The 23,059-nt window shown below is 41.7% G+C and overlaps 1 protein-coding gene across 2 annotated transcripts in view; it reads right to left on the bottom strand.

The window, feature by feature from the left end:
• INO80C (INO80 complex subunit C) overlaps positions 1-20,956 on the bottom strand; it is a 39,754-nt gene extending 18,798 nt beyond the window's left edge. The window contains exon 1 of one of the 2 annotated variants that reach the window (XM_075062628.1): positions 20,697-20,956. In XM_075062628.1, the coding sequence (XP_074918729.1) occupies positions 20,697-20,870 (174 nt within the window). In that variant the 5' untranslated portion in view covers positions 20,871-20,956. The remainder of the gene's footprint in view (positions 1-20,696) is intronic. The other variant, XM_032764069.2, reaches the window with a different exon arrangement.
• Between the last annotated feature and the right edge of the window lie 2,103 nt (positions 20,957-23,059).

The raw sequence follows: 23,059 nt of genomic DNA, 5'->3' as shown, positions 1-23,059 counted from the left end.
TTAAATAGTCAGGTTTTCAGCAGCACAATGAGGAAGTATATATCTCAAAGAGAGATATCCTGCTCAATGTGTGCTGCGAACCCTATATCACTCAGTGGCTAAATTCCTGCTAAATTCATACCTCCTCCCCAGTTTACTTCACTATCCAGCATTTGGATTATAATAACCTAAAAATAGCAAGTACTTTGTCATAAATATAATAAAAAATATTGTAATAGGTTGACAGTGTTTGCCTGAAACAACCTATATTAGCAGCAGATGTTAATCCTGCTGGGAAAGGATTAGGTAGGTTTTTCTGATTTGGGGCCCAGTTCAGCAGAACATTTAAGCACATGCTTAAATCCATCCCTATTTGGTGGGACTTAATTATGGTTTGAGTGCTTTGATGAATAGGGATGGACTGCTGCCCAGTCAGGGAGATAAATAACTACCCCTCTTGGATGAGAGGTAAGAGTCTGGAGGAAGAGGGCCTCTGGCTTAGGCAGAGCACTCGCAACAAATGGGCCACAGAAGCAGACGAGTCTGGGGAGCAGATCTGAGCTGAGTTTTGCTACCTTAATGTTGGTTTCTTTGTTAATAAAGCCAAACCCCAGGAATGAGTTTAGTTTGGATTCTAGATAACATCTGGATTGTACTCGTAGAGCAGGCTGGGAAAGCTGCCTACTTGCACATTAGTTTCAGTCCCAGGTTTTGATAGATTTATTCATTTTTCTACATATTTTGTTCCAGATTCCCTGCCTCTGATGTATTTTATTTCACATCTCATCCCCAAAGATTTCTTCATCCATCTGGTTTAATTTTGGGAAAGGACAGCAGAAACTTATAGAACATGGAAGCAGAACTCTTTGTTTTGGCTGTTTTGAGGTGGAATCAGCAATGTGGGTTTTGGGGGGGACTGAGTTCCAAGTCTAATTAGTTTGCTGTGAAACTGCTTGTCTGCATTTTAAGTATTTCTTCAGTGAAACTACATAATTCTCTAGCTTTTAAAAAGGGGATGAAAATTCCATATTGGAATAACTGATTTATGCTGACGATGTCATTTCCCAATCCATTTGGACTACATTTAGTTTGTGTACCGTATTTTATAATATGGTTTCAACTTTATTGTAGTATTTTGTGAAAAAAATATATAAAGGTGTAGGGTTTTTTGTTTTTTACAGCAACAGCTATCAGACCCTACAATGCTGGCACCCTACTGCTGACACAAGGAAATTGGTGATATGGATTGGAAAGAAACTGCATGTATACACTATTGTAGGTAATTTATCTGATCTTATGCCCCCTTCTGCTGGCTGTTCCAAACGGTACTTCAAAAACTACAATTCCAAATGGAAGTACTTGACGATAAAAATTCCAAATCGAAGTTTTGTTTGTGAAACTGTGACTTGATATTAAACTGTAAGAAAAAGAAAGATGGGAACTGTTTATGAAGTAAAAAATAACATTTTTAGCCAATTTTTACCATAGATCTTACGTTGAGTACTTCAGTTATAAAGAATCTTCTATACAGTATTTTTGTTTTCATAATAGTTTTTACTGTGTAATACTTTTAGTATTATGGTTTTGCCTCACGTAGACAACCAGTGTGAACAGTAAAGGAGCTTTCATGCTTGATCAGGCCCTAGAAATCAATAGCAAAATTGCCACCGACTTCAGTGAGCACATGATTGGGCCTGCAGAGGGCAGACTCGTCTCTGACCTCTGTATTATGAAGGGCTGATAATCTGTCTTTGGTTATTACTGTATACGGTATAGCTGTAGTCATGTCAGTCCCAGGATATTAGAGAGACAAGGTGGGTGAGGTAATATCTTTTATTGGACCAACTTCTGTTGGCAAGAGAGAGAAACCACCCTATGGCTTGAAAGCTTGTCTCTCTCATCAACAGAAGTTGGTCCAATAAAAGATATTACCTCACCCACCTTGTCTCTTTGGTTATTACAGTAGTCTTTAGATAGCTGACTCCCAATACTTCTCTTTCAATCAGGAAATTCTGCATTGGAATTCTTGACTCAATATTGTCCACTTCCTGTGAGCCATATGATTATCTATAGCATCTTTGGAGTACAGGTTAAACTTCAAAGCTGTGATACTCAAGAGCAGCTCTAGGTATTTTGCTGCCCCAAGCACAGCAGGCAGGCTGTCTTGGGCGGCTTGCCTGCGGGAGGTCCGCCGAAGCCGTGGGCCCAGCAGACCCTCCGCAGGCATGCTGCTGAAGGCAACCTGCCTGCCGCCCTCGTGGCAAGCGGCAGAGCGTCCCCCATGGCTTGCCAACCCAGGCACGTGCTTGGCGTGCTGGTGCCTGAAGCCGCCTCTGGTGATACTCAACTTGTCACATCTTTACAGGATTGCATGACATCTTGATTAGAGTATAATGATGTAGCAACTGGCCAGGGAGCAACATGGTATTTAAAAACTGAGGAATGGGTTAAATTTGTATTTTCACTGGTAGCAAATTAAGGTAACTGAAAAATGCATATTGAAATACACTAAAGAATGTCACTGGGTGATAGCAACAACAATAGCAGCGGACTTCTCAAAACAGGGAGAAGACTTTGAATGTCAGATATTTCCCCAAATACCAACTAATACTAATCATACTGTAACATTTATTAAGCTGTTTTAATATATTAGCTCTCACTTTATAACGAGCTTGCTACAGGTTTTTTTACTTTCTGAATACTTTTAATTCCTTTAACGCTGAGTGGTGAAGTGTCTGCAGATACTGAAAAGTTGAGCACCAATTCTCCAGAAGAGGAAAATTAGCACTATAGATCACTGGAGATGATGTGGGGGTGAATCTGTCACAATTAGATGGGCTTTATTCTTACATAAAATGATAGCTTTGCAATATTGCTGGTAGGAAAATTTAGAATAGTGGATTCCCCAAAACAAATGCACTGAAGTCTCAGTAACAGCATCAGGATGGGATAACAGCACTCCCTCCTGAGTGTCAAGATTAACACCAGATATTCATTTTTGTGACAGAAAAGGGGATAACTATAAAGATTTATTCAGTAGCATGGGGTCCTGGTCCATTACTAGGGCTCTTAGGTACTATAGTAATACAAATAATAAATAATAAATGCACAGACAGCACAAGTCTTCCCGACCTGGTTGAATGTTACTGGTTCTTGGGTTCAGTAGAAAACATTTCTCCTTCCTTCCTATTGGAAAAGGAAACTTGATGCAATTCCCCCAACCTTTTCTTTTTCAGACTTCTGGCATATATTGTCTTTTTAAGAGCACTCCCCTTTCAAGAGGATCAAAGGCTTCCACGTGCTTATTTTGGATGAGGAAAAGAACCAAGAACCAGAGATCTTGGCTTGAGACTGTTCACATACCAGGAGAAAATATTGCATTTATACAGCAAGTTTTATTCTGAAGGATGGGTACTAAGTACATGGCCGAACAATATTCTTATAAACTACAACCAGCCAGTAGTATGGGCAATATGCTCATGCATACAGTACAAATGAGGAGTAAATCCATTTAAGTTAATGGAGTTTCACTGTTGCCACCTCAGCATAAATAAGATGGAGAATCAGGGCTCACACTGCCTGATCATACTCCCATTGATTGACATTAAAGGCAAAAATTTCACTGGAAATAGAACTGTGCCCCAAAAACTCACAACAAAAAATAATACTCTTGCTTAATTACAAGCTATTTTCTTCAAACACAGCCGTGCACAAGTTAGAAAGGAAAGATGAAGGGGTATAAACAAAGAGACAAACTAGATTAGTTTTCTAAGTGACCTATAACTGAAAAGAAGTTTGGCCAATTTCCTCCATATTTTCTATAAACAATCTCCCTTGCCCTCAGAGAAATATGGCAATATTCAAGCCAAACCATTTTTCCAAGCCAAAGTTACCGGGAGGCTGAAATATTGAAGTGGATGCTTCATTTATGGAGGAAAAAAGCTTAACATATTTTTCATTGATGATGCCTGCATATATTTATAAAACCCTTGAAAAAGAATGGAAAAAAATCTGTCCTTCCCCTTCCACCAAACAGCTGAATGGCTCAGCTAAATATGAAGTGTTATTCTATGCAAATTAACTCAGAAAAAGGTGACTGGAGTTTAGAAGTAATTTAGCTTGCTGTAAAAAGCATTTTCTTGTTTGGACCATGGCATGAAAAATAGTTAAACTGCAATCTAAATAAATAAAGTGAAAAAAAAGTTACCCACTGTGAGAAAATGATCTGTACTGTATTCCTTCAAACTTTTCTGTTTTGAAATGGCTTGAAACATCTCATATTCCATCTGCCTGAGAAAGACTGACTAAAATTTTACTCATCCACTAAAAGACTGAACTGTCACAAAGTGATGGATAGCTTTTCTATGCTCTCTGTAGAGCATCTGAACACCATAGACTCCAAGTGCTCTTGATTAAAGGGCAACATATTCATTTAGTGTCCCATCACTGACTGAGCTTCAAATCACTACCATTCAACTACACTTGAGCTTTCAGTCACAAAATACTTGACCAACATGTATACAAGACTAAATTACTTTAGTCACTTAGATGGAGGTATAAAAGCTCTATTAAACTGCATAAGGGTTTGAATTTAAAATTAAAAATGCAGACAAAGAGACAATAAGATTTTAATTACATTTCTAGTTCTCAGTCTCTCAAAACCTAAAGGCAAAAGAGCCAGCAATTTCATGACACAAGAAATCCTTTTTCACTGATACAGCTTATTTGAAAAAAGAAAAAACTTGAATTTACTTTTTTTTAAATTATTAAACTTTCAAACACAGAAATAGACTGACAAGCTTTAATAAAAGCTTTCGTTTCTTCTCAATAGATTTCAGATGTCAAACGTATTTTTCCATTTAAAAACTTTCAAGCATTATGCTGAACAAAGTTCTTATAACCTACAAATATATTAAGAAAACACCATTTTCTAGAAGGGAAAAGCCTCAATAAAATGTAATTGTGAAGCAACTGTGGATAGCTTCCCACAATGCCAGGAAAGCTTGATTCAATTTGCATTTGTCACAAACCTCCCTTCAGCTTAAATGACTGCAAAAGATCTCTCACTTTTAGATTTCATTTGGTGGGTTGGGACTATTTCTTGTTGATAACATTTGACAGTTTTCTTTATTACGAAAATTGTAACTCAGAGGCAAATGCAGCAGCTGAACAGCATAGTAAAGAAGCTCTGCAGTTAGGAAACTTGGGACTTATAGAATGAAAAAAGTAGTGTATGTCATAACATACATTACCAGGAGTCAGACTGAGCCCAGTAAACAGAGAATAGTTAGGGGTCTTTGAAGAAAACATAATTTCTCCTGAACTGTTACATTTTAAAAATAAAAGCATAAAGGAGTCATCTTAGTAATTAAAAATTATTCAATTAATAAATTAGGACAGAATATATCTGACTGTTTCTGTGAACAAAAGACAACCTTCATTGTTCTAGTCTAATCAAGAACTTAGAGGCTAAATTCCATAATAAAACTGTTTAAATCTATCATTTTACATATTGCAGTTCTTTTAAGGAAACAAGGTACTGGAAGAAACGGAGGATCACAAATTGTTGATGTGCCCTCAACGTCATAATATTTCTCAGAGGGGATATCAAATAATGGATTGCAATCAAGGAAAGAGAAGAGAGAGAACACTAATATAGTCCATCTGCCCACTAAAAAGCTTTATGTAAGATAGCAGTAGAGAGATAAGGAAAGAGAAAGCAGAAGAGCATTGATTGTTAGGACTGGCTAGAAAACAAAACAAAAAAAATCAATGTCATGAAAATCTGAGGTTTTGACATATCTTTAGTTCCAATGCAGAATGAAAATGAGACCTGTGTCGAAATTTTTCATGAAGAGAGCGCGCCACCTCAAAGTAGCCAATAGCCAGGTGACTAGGGCACTTACCTGGAATGCGAGTGTCCCTGCTCCAAATTAGGTAGAGAGCCCTAATCACCTATTTGGATATTCTCAGATGGTGCTTATTCTCTCTCTCTCCCCTCTCCCCGCCCACCAGCTTTCCTCCTGGACCTAAGAAACCTTCCCAACAAATATTTGGTCAAAACAGAGATTCTTTCCCCAAAACATTTGTGTTTCAACTAAATCATATTTTTTAACGGAAAAAGAGTTGTTAATTTTTTCAACTCGTTCTCTTGATTATACCCTTCCTGAAATCAGCAACCAATTAGTCTCCAGTACTAACTGCTCTATATGTCTTAACAAATTCCTATGAGAACACATGGACCCACGGACCTTGAGCTAGTGTCCAAACTTAACCTCTTCCATGATTTTAGCTGAACTAGTAATTCAATTACAAAAGAATAACATGATTCACAGGCCCTTTCCTGCCTTACCTGTTTTTAAGGCTTTCCTGCTGTCCTAGCTGCCTTTTCACTCTAGCAAGATAGATACTCCCACCCCTTTCCTGTCCAGTTGGGAGCTAACTGTACCCCCTGCAGCATGAACCAATGGTAACTGCAGTGAGTTTTAGCATTATATCCTAAGGCAGAGGTGGGCAAACTACAGCCTGTGGGACCCTCCTGCCTGGCCCCATAGCTCCTGCCCCAGGAGGCTCGCCCCAGCCCCTCCCCTGCGGTTCCCCTCCCCTGCAGCCTCAGCTCACTCCACCGCTGGTGCAATGCTCTGGGCAGCGGGGCTGTCAGCTCCTGGGGCAGCGCAGCTGCAGAGCCTGGCCTGACCCAGTGCTCTGTGCTGTGCGGTGGCGTGGCTGGCTCCAGCCAGGTGGTGTGGCTGTAGTGCCGCCAGCCACCGGCGCTCTAGGCAGTGCGGTAAGGGGACAGGGAGCAGGGCAAGGGAGTTCAGGGTGGTAGTTAGGGGTCGGGGCAGTCAGAGGGCAGGGAACAGGGGAGTTGAATGGGGACAGAGGTCCCGGGGGAGCAGTCAGAAATGAGAGGGGGGTTGGATGGGACAGCGGGGGGCAGTCAGGGGAAGTCAGGGAACAGGGGAGTTGGAGGGGGCAGGTGTCCTGGGGGGGCGTCAGGGGGCGAGAAGCAGGAGGGGTCGGATAGGGGCAGGGCCGGGCCATGCTTGGCTGTTTGGGGAGGCACAACCTTTGCTAACCGGCCCGCCATACAATTCTGGAAACCCGATGTGGCCCTCATGCCAAAAAGTTTGCCTGCCCCTGTCCTAGGGTAATTTAGCGTATGTCTACATTGCAAAAAAACCCCACAAACAAACAAACAAAAAAGAACGGCAATGAGTCTCAGAACCTGGATCAACTAACACGGGCTTGTGCTATGGGGCTAAAAATATCAGCGTAGATGTTCCCGCTCAGGCTGGAGTTCAGGTTCTGAAACCCAGTGAGGGGGGTGGCTCTCAGAGCCTGAGCTCTAGCCCAAGCTATTTTTAGCCCTGTAGCATGGGCCTGAGTCACTTGACCTAGCCTCTGAAACTCAATATTGCAGTGAATTCTTTGCCGTTTAAAAGTACCTTAAGCAGTAGATTCCATCATTCTTGTACAGGAACAAACTCTGCAACACCCATAAGATGCCCAAAACATCCTCCAACATCCTCCACCACCCCAAAATCAATTGTGACATATGAAGCATTTCATTCTTAAAGCAATTTACAGAAAAACAAAACAAAACAAAACAAACAAAAACAGTGCTGCCCTTGAGTTCCACATCACATACTAATTCTTCTGACTGACAAGTAACACAAGCTTCAAAAGAGCTTGCTAAAGGTGCACCACATTAGGAATGAATAACCCCACCAGATACCCAAAAGATACTTGTAAGAGGACAATAAAATGAACTACACATCCATTTTTATATTTTCTAATTGTTGGGCTAGAGATTATGTAAAGAAAGCTCATGTTATTGGGAGGAAGAGTCTTTTTGTACATTCACCAAATATTGTAACCTCCCCTCCCTCACCTTGTAAACTCACAAACCCAAAGAGGAAAGTAGGCCTTAAACTGGGAGGCTTCTCTTCTCTGAGTAGCATGGAGACTGTACTCAGCAAACCTGTGGGTGCAATACCTTCAGGAGACCTACATTTTCCAGGATAACGAGTAAGTTGCTAAGAGAACAGAAACAGACACCAGGCAAATTCTAGTTTAGAAGAGAACCGAGCCACACGAGCATCTGTTGTGAACTACTTTGCTCCCTTTATACAATCAAATGCCACTTTGAGGTGTGTTTTCTGGTATCTCCAGGATATGCTGCTTTAATGAGATGTAACGCTTGAGTAGCAATAAAATGCACCTCAATATTTTTGGTTGAGTTTGAAGAATTGCCACATATCCTGAAGACAGCTAGACAGTTCTGTTTTTTTAATATATTTTGCATCCTGATTGCCTCTTTTGCAGGACATAAAATAAAAGATAGCTGTGAAAAGACTGGCTGTTCCATTGCATCAGAATTAATGAAGTAGTTGTACCAGTTTCAAGAGTGCAGGTGAGAAAAAACCAAGGGATTTTGTGAGAGGTTTTATGGGTTCTGGTAAGAAAGCTCCCACAATAAAATATTTAGCATGGCAATTTTTTTTAAAAAAGTGAGGATATGCTCAGATTGTGAATTAGAGCATTTACAGCTATAAAGACTATGGAGCTAGAAAGCCCCCAAACTGGGACCTTTTAAAAAATGTTGTCGTTCGTAGCTGTTGTATACTATATAAAAATATTGGCAACTTCAAAGTCTGTTCTTTTTTATGTAATACAGTACACTACTTTGGGGATTGAGACCAATTTTGAGTTTAAAAAAACAGAATTGGTAAATCCCAAATTGATTTGATGTGGCAGAAATATGAATCAGCCAACTCCTTTTGCGAATACATAGTTATTAAGCTTATGGCATGCAGTGATAAAGGACACTGTACCACCTGACATTGTATAACCTGGATCCACGCAGGCCAGACTTACCTGGAGGAGGGGAGAATTGGGTCATGGCTCACTACCAAGTGCAAATCAATTCACCACTGCCCTCCTTTTTAAAGAGTGGATAGGAGGAGTCTGGGTAAAGGGGACAGAAGGGCAGGCAATCGTGGATGCAGCAAATGAAGTTTGACAGGAGTGTATATCACCTTGTCTTTCAACTTCAACGCAGACTCCCCATCAGGATGTTTAATTTACCTGAGGGTAATTAATTTACAATTGAAAGCTAAACTAACAGCTTATCTTCATTTATTCAGTCCAGAACTATCAACTGAAGACACACCTTGGTAGACTCAGAACATTTCTAACTCTAACTTTAAAAGATGAGCTAAATTTGGGGCCTGAACATTTTGAGTGTCTAGATATCTAATTAAAAGCAGCAGAGAATCCTGTGGCACCTTATAGACTAACAGACGTTTTGGAGCGTGAGCTTTCGTGGGTGAATACCCACTTCGTCAGACGCAGGTAGTGGAAATTTCCAGGGGCAGGTATATCATATGCTAGCAAGCAAGCTAGAGATAACGAGTTAGTTCAGTCAGGGAGGGTCGAGGTCCAGTTTATGCAGTTAGAGTGTGAAACCCAAGGGAGGAAACTTGGTTTTTAATTGGCAACCATTCACAGAGTCTTTGTTGAGGTCCAAGAATGATAGTGTAAATTTGCAAATGAACTGAACTCAGCCGTTTTCTTTGAAGTCTGGTCCTGATTTCTTTTGCTGCCAGGATAGCACCATTAAGGTCTGCATTGTGTGGCCAGGGAGGCTTGAAGTGCTCTCTGCTACAGGTTTTGTATATGCCATTCCTGAGTATCTGATTGTGTCCATTTATCCTTTTTTCCGTAGTGATTGTTCCAGTTGGCGATGTACATAGCAAGGGGATTGCGCATATTGATGGCGTATATTACTTGGGTGGACGTGCAGGTGAATGAAACCAGTGTATTTTGTATGGCTGAATCTGGTTAGGTCCTATGATGGGTGCTGGTGTAGATATGTGGGCAGATGGCATCTGAGGTTTGTTGCATGGATCTGGTTCTAGCTAGAGTTACTATGGAGGTGTGGCGTTCTCTGAGCATAGTTGTCATGGTTGGCAGGTTGTTGTGGCAAGGATATGCCTGCCCACCACGATCCGTGAAAAGTGGGGAATCATATGTCCAGAGGGTGTAGATCCTAATGATGCCGTTGGAGGGATTTTACGCTGGGGCTGTAAGTGATTGGCCAAGTGAGTCCTGTTGGTTTCTCTTCTTGGTTTGTCTGCAGTAGGCGAGGCTTCTGGTTACACGTCTGGCTCTGTTGACTGTTTCCTAATTTCTCGTGCTGGGTATGTATTTGAGAATCTTGGTGGAGATTTTGTAGTGTTTGGTATTCAAACCTCTGGCCACACAATAGCAGACCAAGGTGGCTATCCTCGCAGAAAAACAACTTCAAGGACCAGACTTCAAAAGAACTGCTGAGCTTCAGTTCATTTGCAAATTGACACTATCAGCGGTGGACTCACAAAGACTGTGCATGGCTGCCAATTACAAGAACCAGTTTATCGCTCTTGGTTTTCACAACTCTACTGCTAAGAACAGGACCCTCACCCTCCCTGACGACTAACTCGTTATCTTAGCTTGCTGCTAGCATATATATTACCTCCCCTAGGAATTTCTCACTTACCTGCGTCTGACGACAGTGGGTATGCCACACGAAAGCTCACGCTCCAAAACGTCTGTTAGTCTATAAGGTGCCACAGGATTCTCTGCTGCTTTTACAGATCCAGACTAACACGGCTACCCCTCTGATACTAGATATCTAATTGTTTTCATCCCATCCCAGTTTGTTCATTTTTAGTTTATTGTGCTGTGAGGACACTATCCAACTCACGACAGTTAGAAGCAGTTACGGCAATACATATAGAAGCTGTTACATAATTTTAAAACATGTTGGTTTCTAACAATAAGGATATTACTGTTTGGCCTGAGCAGTTTGATATAAACTGTACGACCACCATGCAGTGTATTAATTACTGTGCTAGTCTCCGCAGGCACTTTCAGAGAGCTGTTTGAGGACCTGGTCCCTCTTCTGTCATTTCTCTCCTTCCAAAACTATGTTAACTTCTTCCCATGGTTTCACTTCCTGAAAGAAAGGGAAACTCTGAATAAGCGGTTTCCCCAACTGTTCAGTAGTGTCAGAGATATGTGATTAGCACCCTGATGGCCCCATAGTTAGTGCCATAAGCAGACAATCATTATCAAGGCAGGAAATCTACAAAATTTATCTAATCTGAAGTTGTCCCACATTTAAAAATTTATCCCTCAGAACTGCAGATATTTTTTAAGTGATGACATTTAAACAAAACAAGATTTTTACATAGTTCATGCATCAGGACGGTGTGCATGTGGGAGCTTGGGGAATTCTATGCATACTATATTCTCTCTGTTTGATGAAAACTGCTGAAATATGATGCACATATAAGAGACCAAACAGACTTCTCCCACCCCAATTAATATGAAGGCATAGATACATAGGATTTGCAATACTGAAAGAAACCAATGATTCAGCTAGTTTGGGATCCTGTCTCTGGCCTATAATGCCTCAGAGGAAGATTTAAAAAGATCCACAAAATGTTTCCCATCCATTGTACAAGACTAAGGCAATGGGGAGAAAATTTCTTCCTGAATGCAGCTGACAGTTTATGCCCTGAAGCATGAGGAGAGAAAGCCTTTATAAAAATGTTCATAGCAATGTAACTACAGATATTTGGTCTTCCTAAAATGATAGACTATGTGGACCTTTCTGCCACTGCTTACTTATCCATTATTCAGAAAAACAATTTATTTTAGCTGTTCTAAATTTCTATTTAACAGAATGTTTCCTTTTTATTATGGGACGACAGAAATGGGAGTGACTAACTGGCCTCCAGTATATTATTAGCTTATAATTTTGTCACCGTTTTTTAAAAACTCTGTCCGTTATACTCAGTTTATTATTAGTTTTTCCTTATAATTGTCCAATAATTCTCTATCTCCAGAGAACAAAAAGAGAGCCACTCCTGCAGATAATTTCGCACCTGTAAATATACATGGATTGTAATCACAAAATGAATAGCCCAATGGACAAGTTAAACTACAAAATTAAATTTTCTATTAAATTCTGTACCCAACATTAACATGTTTATATAATGTCTATCACTTTTCTGAAGCAAAAACTGAAATGCTATCCAGTGCAAGCTTGCAACATGTACTGTAGTGTGTTTAGAAGAGCAGTTCAGATGTATAAAGCTACAGTATCTAGATAAATAGTCATGTTCTTCCTAATTGAGTCTTGTTTACCTTGACCATTTTAAACAGCTAATTTGATTCTAACATGACCATTTTTACAAGCGTCACATCTTAGGTGAGCTATCTTGCTAATGTGTGAAGTGTCTGAATCAAATTTTCTATACTGTATCACTATCATATCTCCTCTTACACTTCTATTTCAAAATCAAATAATCCTAGTACAGTATTATTATCTCCTTCTGACAGAAACATCCAATCATTCTCTGTCCTTTTCTGAGTCTCTTGTATTTTTGTTATACATCATGAAATGAAGTGCAGCAGTTGCTAGATCCTGCATAGATTTTTAAAATATGTTGCATGCCCATTAGCTAAAGTAAATTATTTTAAACCTTATGCTGGGAGAAGGGGAGGAGAAAGAGGGTGAAAAATCTGACACCAATTTACTGAGATCCATAGTAAAATCAATACACATGTGTCATGATGTAGAAAGAAGGGTGGGAGCACATCTGTATTTACTCTGAATCTCAAATCAAATCACACTGGGGGCAGGGGAGTAGCATTTCTCTGGGATTGGCATAGGTTGATTTGGAAATACACATACTTTTGTGATTACAGATACTCTAAATCCTTCAATATGTGACAAACGTCAAGCAAATTCAATTTTTAGACCTCCCAGCCGTAATAGTCTCCCTTTTAAAATTATGAGTTTTAAAAATTATTCTCCTTTTATAAAGCTGAATTAAAACATATATATTATTATCTTGGCCAGATGATATTATAAACATTACTGATAAGTGTTTGTTAATTGTGTGTTATAAACATAATCTTCCTTTCACCAAGGATGTGGAGGGATGCTGGTTCTTTAAGAAACTGGATGGATTATACGTCAACAAATATCTAAGAACAGTCCTGGTTCTCATTTCTGGACCCCTAGGAAATAAAGTTAGTCTTTGAGAGAGCAATAAAAACTTGCTGGTATTTAATACTCATATTTAATATTTAGCTGTTCACTGTCTGCTTTGTTGCAATGCCTAACTTTGCAAGGCGTTCCAGGGCCTTGACTTGACTAGAATTTAAAGGTGTGATGGTAGAGTATGTTAGCTAGCTCAATCTAACTAATATTGTCTAAAACTCTAGCTAAAACAAGGTAATTTGTGTTAAACTAGTTGAGTTAAAGCCCAGTGAAAGTCTGAGCTTTACTTCAAAAAGTCCTTGAGGCTTTTGGTACTAATGAGGTGATGCATCTCCTCCATACTTCCTTCCTTATGGACAGATGTGAATGTGATTCAATTTGAGAGAGGGAAATTGAATTCCTCATCCCAGCAGCCCATAGCAGTAACTAGCTAACCAATATCCCCAATATCGCCACTACATCCAGCAAGACAGATACTTAAATTGACTTAAGTAAATTTGAGTTAACATCCCATGGGAACACTTCATAGCTTCCAAAAGGTATTGCTTCAGGCTGCCTGCAGATTTAGGGCTTGTCTACATTTGAAACAATACAGTGGCACAGCTGCAGCTACGCCATTGTAGCGCTTCAGTGTAGAAATTCCCTGCAATGAGATGGTAGCTAGGTCAGCAGGAGAATTCTTCCATTGACCTAGTGCTATCTACACAGGGACTTAGGTCAGCTTAACTATGTAGTTCAGGGGTGGGGATTTTTCGTATCCTACTGACACAGCGGGGTTGATCTAGCTTATTAGCATAGACCAGGCCTGACACAGACATTGGCTCATCAGTTACATTAAATGCACATTTTTACAGTTATCTTAGCAACCTTCAGGGCAGAAAATGAATGTTTAGGCTTTGGAGCATAATGATATGACAGGTTTTTTTTAAATCAACAACTACATAATTATTTACACACTCACATGATTGTATTATTTCTGGCTCCCTAATCACTATCATGGCAATGGATTGTTCAGAAACATACTTTGTCTTCTGTAAGTTTTGTTGTGGCCAAAATAATAGTTCTCCTCTATAGTTGGAAATTTAAAATAAAAAACAACAATGTTACACTAACTAGAATAAGTTTGGAAACCTTCACTTTTTTTAGTTCATTTAATTTAAATGAGTGATTAATTTTTAGTTGCCTAGTGGGAACTCATTACTATGCAGCATGCTGTAAGGCAGGGATGGACAACCTACCGGCCCATGGGCCACATTCAGACTGCGAGACTGTCCTGCCTAGCCCCCGAACTTCTGGCCTGGGAGGCTTGCCCCTGGCCCCTCTCCCGCTGTTCCCTCTCGCCCGCAGCCTCAGCTCACTCGCTCTGCTGCTGGCGCAATGCTCTGGGCGGCAGGGCTGTGAGCTTCTGGGGCAGTGCTCTGTGCTGCGTGGTGGCGGCAGCATGGCCCGGCTGCCGTGCCACCAGCCACTGGTGCTCTAGGCAGCACAGTAAGGGGGCAGGGAGCAGGGAGGGTTAGATAGAGGGCAGTGGAGTTCGGGGTGGTGGTCAGTGGGGTGAGGGTGTGGATGGTGGTTGGGGGGGAAACAGGGGTCCTAGGGGGAAGTCAGGAAGGAAGGGGGGTTGGAAGGGGTGGCGGAAGTCCGGGGACAGTCAGGGGATAGGGAGCGAGGGTGTGTGGATGGGGCAGGGGCCCAGAGGGGCCGTCAGGGAACGGGGGGTTGGGGCAGGAGTCCTGGGGGGGGAAGGAGGTGAGGGCCAGGCCATGAACCCCTCCCCTAACCAGCCCTCCATACAATTTACGAAACCCGATGCAGCCCTCAGGCCAAAAAGTTTGCCTGCCCCTGCTGTAAGGGGTACTCAACCAGAATACGAAAGCTATGGTGGCACTCACTACTTCTGTAGTTAAGGATAGTTCAACTTTTCCTCTATAATCTTATTTTTCAGGGAATTAAAGTTAGCTTGAACACGAAATTTTTTAAAACAAAATTACATTAAAATTTATTTGATAGTTTCCTATTTACAGTGAGGGCATTTTTATGACTTTGAGAAAATAGCATTTATTTATTATTATATTTGGTAAATGGTTTAGGGTCCAATTCTGTTCCACTGAAGTTAGAGGGAAAGCGGTCACAGTGGAACAGGCTCTTGGTACATAATGGTAATTCATATATATACGTATTTGTAAAGGCTCTGATATTGAGGTTTAGAAAATGACTGTCTATCAGATACCTAACTTCATGATCATCTTTGTTCAGTCATGTTTTAACATGAACAATATTTTGTGTTTATCTTGGGGTTTAATCTCTTTGTTTGATTGTTTGAGTGAGACAACCCTGTAGTAAGGGAATTATATTGTTGTTTTGACTTGTATATGTTTTAATACTATTGTAGGACTCCTAGTGACTTTTGTTACAGGCACTTGACATATTAAATAAAAAAGCGTTTATTACATGACTAATTATACAAAAACAAGGAGGTTCCCATTAACTACATTCACTGTTTGAGACAAACATCATATCAAGTCATTTATGTAACCAATTCTTAAATGCCATTGAAACATTGGAGAACACTGTTTGCAAAATGCAAGATTAAAATAAACTGTAACAAGACTTACAACAACATGAAAAATAGGAAGAGAAACTACATATGCTGATGCAGAGAGAAAAAAGTGCAGGAAAGCTCTGCCATGAAATGTTATGAAGGGTTTTCTATGTATCCAAAGCATAGGACAAACTGTGGTATCATTTTCAAAGCAAAGCATTTATTTAAAACCCACCTTATTGTATGTTACTATGCCTAGAGCAGCCTTGGAACTAATGGTGCACCACAACCCTTCCATCTGATATTTAGTACTTAAATAGCACTTCCCTTCTTCTGTCAATCATGTGCAAATGTCTTCTGACAAACCTACAGATAATGTTTTCCCTATCCCTCAAGTACCTGCACAGTCACATTTTGCCTTTTAGCTTGTTAGCTCTGCAAGGCAGGCATTCTGTTCTTTGTTTTCTGATTAGCAAATACATCCTGCTGTACAACGCAGCGTATACTTTTGTGTACATCAGACTTAGAAGTCTATCCCCCAGACTTAGGGGCCTAAGTCCCATTTTTAGGTGCAACTGTGATCCAAAAAACTCCTATTTGGCAGCCACCCAACCCTGCAGGTGACTAAATTCACTCAGCACCTAAGCTTTTTCAGTAAAAGTTCCCTAGTCACCTATGTTTCTGCTTCTGAGCATGTACACTGCTGCCTCACTCTGGATGTCCAGATGCTTACCTCCCACTTAATCCCCAGCACAACTCCACCTAAATCATGTGCAGGGTCTAATCCACTACGCATACTCAAAGGCTGCCTAACTCCACACAAGATGGCCAAGGAAGGAAGCCCTCCCTTATAACCTTTAGCCCAGTGGTTAGAGAACTCATCGGAGATGTGGGAGACCCCAGTTCAAATCCCCTGCTCTACCTGATAAGCATGGATTTGAACATTGATCTATTGTCTCTCAGGTTAGGGAGACCTCCTCCTATAGGCCGTTTTGTGTGCAGTTAGGCAGGCACCTAAATTGCCTAGCTCCAGGAGAGGGTTCCTGGCTGCAGATTGCAAACAGAGCTAAGCACCTACCTGCACTCCACACTTAGGTGCCAAATTCTGTGAAAGTATGTGGCTTAAGATACACCCCTCTAAGTAGCATCTCCACTTGGTTGGCTTAGGTTGCTCCATGCCTAGCACACTAGCTTTTGTGGATCTCATTCCAAGGTGCTTATTTGTCCCCAGGCATTGTATGAAGCCCAGACACCTAACTCAGGCTTTGTGAATCCCAGTAATTTTCCAGATGCCTAAAACTTAGGTGTTGCAACACGTAAGTATCTTTATGTATCCAGGCCACTGCACTTAAAAAAGACACCAGCTGCTCAGAGCACACTAGGGCTCCCACTGGTTCTGATGGAGCTGAAACAACTGGAGCAACAGTGGAAATCCTTTTAGCAAAAAAAACAAACAACAAAAAAAATCCTTTTGTAGACAATCCCTAAACAAATGGTGCTATATCAATCAATAATAAAAGCAACGGTTTTCTACTGATTTCCATCACTACTTCATATGCACATTAATCCTCAATATTGAAAATACTGAACTCCATTAAGATTGAAGTATTTCAATGGAACAACAGTATGGGAGGAATAATTGTGTAAGACTAATAAAAGTGATGTAATCAAATTGCAATCACGCTCTCTTGTAAATTCATTTTTAATTCTGCATTTGGTAAATACAGGCATTATTTCAAAAGGGCTGTGTCTCTTATTGCAGACATGACTGAAGAGCATTATGTGCTGTGGCCTTCCAAAACAAACATGACTTAACACCTTTCACAAACAGTGAACAATATTTTGCTGTTCACGTTTGTGAGACATAGATGAATTAAAGGTAAGTTCTCAATGTATACACTAGGTTATGGGGTTGGGGAAATATAGTCCAAGTCCAGTAAAGAGCTGCATTGATACATAGCAAGAAACCTAGTCCTCCTTTCAGGATGCACAAGAGCATACAAATCTACTTTCCCATTAACCAATTATTTAACCAGGTGAAGTTGATAAAAAATTTTATAAACAAAACTTGATTTGCTCTCACTGCTTTCCTTACTCCCTTTTTGGTTTGAAATCTATATTTCAACCATAACAACATTCTTCCCAGTTCAAGCACTGTAGAAGCTACTGCTCTAAAACACGCAAAGGGAAAATAAGTCTTGTGGGGCACCACAAAAACAGTTTTTGTTGAACTTCATGGAGACTGACCCACAGATGTAGGAAAAAGTGAAGACTAAGCACTACATGTGAAATACATCTACGGTGACAAGGACCAAGCACAAGGTCCTGTGCATCAATAATTATTTACACAATTCGCAAAAGTGTGCTAGGTGCTTTAAAAAGATATAAGGCGGCACTTCCCTACCCTAAGAGCTGGCAATCTAGAGCCCCAACCTTGAAGACTTTTACATAAGTATGTAATGTGTGTATTATTGACTATAATTTGCTGATTTAAACTAAGGAATGTCAACTATTTTCCTTCATCTGTTTTATAGTGTCTATTTCTATAATATGAAAAAAATTTCCATATTGAGACATATGACTAGTGATATGCTTAGCATGCAAAGTTTTAAAAAATAAGGTCAAAGAGGTTAACTGGGAAGTGAAGGGTATGAAGAGTACTAAGCATTCAGACAAAATTTGTTTTAAAACTGGATTGTATAGAAGGTGTAGCTACATATCAGACTGTTGGGACAGGTGAATTTAATTCAGTTAAGTTTTTAAAAAGTCCCACAATTACCAGCTAGTCAGCAAGCAACTTATTCATAAAAAGTACAGAAAGATTTACAATGTTTGTGGATAAACTAGTCGCTGACTGGTTGAGCTACTTAATCAGAGGGATACTCATGAAATAGAGTGAGAGTTGGTTCATGACTGGCTGCATTATGATTAGATTAGAGACTGGATTTATTAAGTGTTTAGTCTTGTCATAATCAGTTTATGCATGAATACTTTGGTAGCTGCGTAACTAAAAATTGTAGGAATTTATGGGGTATGGGTAGAAAAAATTATTGCTGAAGAACATGCCATATGATGAGTGTTTCTAACTCTCTAAAATATACAGACCACCTTTATTTCCGTTTTAAAAGCCCTGCATCAAGGTGTCTCTTCTTCTGTCTAAGGTACAAAGAATGTGGCATTCTCCACAGCTAGTCAACACCATGTGGGTGTTTGATGGCCAGACGACCAGGAGATTGACAGCAGATTTTCTTCATTCCAGGGGGTTAAGCATGCTTTTGGCAGAGCCTAAGATCCTGAGCTCAGTTATGATTTTTTGGAACAAACTCTGCACCATTGAAGTCAATAGCACACTTTTATATATAGAACTTCATATGCTGTGTAGAGAAATTACTTCATCCACCAGCGCAATGCAGCCACCTCAAGGGAGGAATGTAAAAGGAGTTTAGCACAAAATACTACAACTCAATTTAGGGCAGGAAATGAAGGATTCTTTCACTTTACTAGCAGCTGTCTATTGATACAAAATATATCTCAAACATACAAATAGATTGTGTCTTATAAACAAGTTATCAACATATGAAATACACATTTAGTCCTTACCATCCTTGAACATCCAGATTGCTAGCCACAACAGCTGTTGAAAATGGTTGTCAAATGTGATAATGGTTGGCAATCATTTTTAACATTGTTTTAGCTAACAGCCAGTGTTACAAATAATGGCGGGCCGAATAATTCTCTAGTTATTGATACTACCACAGAAGGGGAAAGGAAGATCTGTAAATGCCACAAGGATGGTGATCTTCAGGTTACAGGGTGAGAGGATTTGCTGGGAATTCAGAGATATCCCCATTGATCTCACGGCTTTTGTGAAAATAAGCAACCTTATTGTCAGTATTGCTCACTCAGAAGCTGTGATACCACTAGAGCTAATCAAAGAAGTGTGAAAGTAGATACTTTTCTATGAAAAATAAGGACCAACTTTTATCGTGGAAACTTTTCCTGTTTTTTGACTAGGTCTAGACACTTTTACGTCTCCTGAAAAAGGAATAGAAATCATTGAGGATATACACTATATACACACAAAGCTTACAGAGACTCAACTTTTCAACATTCACACGTAAAGACTTGTATGCTCCATTGGCCTTACTCCTCATTTGGTAGGCCTAGCTCAAGAGATGCATGATGCTATACCACTATGTAATAGGCATCTTCACTGCAGAGTTAACTCCTCTGTGCTAGTTTAACTCAAGTGAGAGCAGCCTACACTGTGAAATAACACTCAAGATGCAAAAAGCAATTTTATTAGCAACTGATGAGCGTGCTAATTCAACATGTATCCCAACAGGCTACCTTGAGTTAAAAGCACCATCATACTTGAGTTAAGAGATTTGTATGTGGTGGGACTCAAGGAAGGGCCCATTATTTGAATTATATTGGGCTGAAAACAAGTCCTTGAGCATAGTACAGGATTCTGGGTTTGCAGCAATCATGCTTAAACCTAACTTCTCCAAAGCAGGGTCTGACTGGAAGTTCTAATATGATTACAACACCTTTTAGTGACCTAGATACATATAAATTGGTTTTAAACATGCCTTTATTGCAACTGTGTGAGGTTACATCCCTTAAGCTATGGCTACACTAGAGTTAACCTAGGTGATTGGGATCTGGCTTAGCCTAGCTCAGGTGTGACCATTTCCATTGCAAAGTCCTATTTGCATTACTGTGTCCCCCATTTCTGCACTCACCCGTGTATACTGGGGGCTAGATCCCTTGATTTTTTTGTGCTGAGATGCTCTAGGGCTGTATGACACTAGGTCTCAAAGTGCTTTACCAAGGAGGCCAGTGTCATTATCCCCAATTCAAAAAAGGGGAAAAGGTGCCACGCTTACCCCAGAGGCAGGAACAGAACTAGCTCTAGAGTCCTGATCCAGTGCTCCGCCCGCGAGGCCACGCAGCCTTATGGGGCTAAAGGGCACCAGTGGGGTGGGAGGCGCGTCAGCCCACTGGAAGAGCCAGGCTGGGGAATGGGGTCCGCTGGGGGCGGGGGGAATGACCTCCCGCACATGCGCACTTCTCCCTCCCTCCACCCCAGTCCCGCTGCACATGCGCACTCACTGCTAGCTGGGGGCCGCTCGGAGCCGCCGACACCTTCTTCTTCTTGCTGGGGCCGCTGCCGTTGCCCGGGCTCGCCGGACGCTTCTTGCTGCGGGCCGCTGCCCCTGGCACCAGACTGGACATCCCCGCGCCTCCACTAGTCGGCTTCAGCTTCCCGCCCCTCCACGCGGGCATGCGCAGTGCGGCCGCCGGGCTGCGGGCCGGTTTCGCTCCCTTGCGACTTTGCAGCCGGCGGCTCCAGAGCCCAATTTAGCCGCTGCGCATGCGCGGCTTCCTCCTGCCCTTTGCGCGGTACCTGGGGGCTGGGCAGGCGCAGCAGCACGTGCGGTTGGAATGTTGGTAGCCTCCTTCCTTCACATCCCAGGGTCTCCGGGGCGCCCAGGTTTTCGTTTTAGAGGCGATCTGGGACTAGCCTGTGATGGGGACGGGACCAGAGGTCTGGGGGAGGAAATGCAAGGCCCTGGGAGTCCTTTGACATGTACCTGGTGGTGGCCTCTGGGCAGGTCTACACTTAAAATGCTGCTGAAGCACTTCGGAGAAGCAGCTACTTTGTGGACAAGAGAGCATCTCCCATCAGTGTCGTCAATCCACCTCCATGAGCAGCAGTAGCTATGTCTGTGGGAGAGGCCCTTCCCTCAACATAGTGCTGTCTGCACTGGGGGATAGGTTGGTGTAACTGTCTCAGTCAGGGTGTGGATTTTTCACACCCCTGAGTGACCTAATTATACTGATGTAAATTTAGACCTGGCCTTGGTATTTCAATCCTAGTCCAGGAGGACTGTTTTTAGGGGTAGCAGGTATCACAAAATATGCCCAGTCCTGTGTTCACCTAGCAGAAGCAAATACTAAATTGGTGTATCATGGGCCAGATTCTATACAAACAGCTGCATAACCTGGAATTGCACTGGAAGTAAAGGAAAATAAAATCTGGCTCCAACTGTGATTTAAAACCTTATCTGCAGAGGAGTTGCAGCTGTATTGGTCCCAGGGTATCGGAGAGATAAGATGGGTGGGCAGGGCAGGCTCCAGGCCCCAGCACGCCAAGTGCGTGCTTGGGGCGGCATGCCACAGGGGGCGCTCTGCAGGTTACCCGGAGGACAGCAGGCGGCTCTGGTGGACCTCCCGCAGGCATCCCTGCAGAGGGTCTGCTGGTCCCGCTGCTCGGGTGGAGCATCCGCAGGCACACCTGTGGGAGGTCCACCGCGGGACCAGCGGACTCTCTGCAGGGAGGCCTGTGGGAGGTTCACCGGAGCCATGGGACCGGCGAGCGGCAGAGCGCCCCCCGCGGCATGCCGCCGTGCGTGGGGCGGCGAAATGGCTAGAGCGGCCCTGGGTGAGGTAATATTCATTGGGCCAACTTCTGTTGGTGGAAGAGACAAACTTTCTCCTCTTCAGCTCATACATGGGTAAGCTAGGAAGCTTGTCTCTTTCATCACAGAAGTTGGCCCATTAGCAGATATTACCTCATCACCCACCTTGTCTCATTTAAAAACCCTGAAATTCTTTAGGATTAATTTCTAGTTAATCTAGTATGAAATGGCTGTACAGGAAATGTGTTCCTTGTCAAAACTTTAAATGAAAAGAGCAATAAGATTAGGTTAAAAATCTTTTGTTTGCAAACTTGAGGAAGCAGAATGATCTAGTCAGGACTTAATCTGATCAAAGTCATGCTGTTTTGGCTACCAGGTACTGCCAGCTTCTTTTCCACAATTTCTCTGTTTTAAGTGAAAGCCTTCTGTTATGATTGTAAAGAAAGCTTTCAAAATCTGATCCAGGTATAACTGATGCAGCAATATCTGTCTTCGTTTCCAGGGACACTGAAACAAGCTCTAGAATGTTCGAGTTGCCCCATTCAGCGCAATAGGTGGTTAATTAAGGGCTTGTCTAGATTACTAATTTGCATATCAGTGCAATAAGACCAATGTAAATTTACCTAACCTTGACAAGACCTCGGGTGGCCCCCAGTGATGATTTAATTTGAGTGGCTGGGTGGTTTTGTGATTAAGAGCACTCTAAAGGGCTTATCTACATTGGCAATTTACAGCACTGTGTGAAAAAACACTCCTGAGTGCAGCAAGTTTCAGCGCTATAAAGCACCAGTGTAGACAGTGCACCAGTTTTGGGAGCCATGCCTCTCATGGAGGTGATCAGCTTTCCCAGTGCTGCGACCACACAAGCCACATTAAAGTGCTGCTGCTCTACATTCATGGGACTACATTCATGGGACTGTGTGATGAGCTCGCCCCAGCCCTGCGGTGCAAAGACATGAGAATGAGAGCAGCCCTATTGTTGGAGACACATGTCCAGACTGCTACTGGTCGGTCGCTAACCAGTTCAGAGTGGGAAAGTTGATCGAGTCGTGT

This window comes from Chelonoidis abingdonii, chromosome 2 (genome assembly GCF_003597395.2).
Source record: "Chelonoidis abingdonii isolate Lonesome George chromosome 2, CheloAbing_2.0, whole genome shotgun sequence".
Lineage (NCBI taxonomy): Eukaryota > Metazoa > Chordata > Testudines > Testudinidae > Chelonoidis > Chelonoidis abingdonii.
Note: the sequence above shows the minus strand (reverse complement) of the source record. Positions and strands in the feature narration are given on the sequence as shown.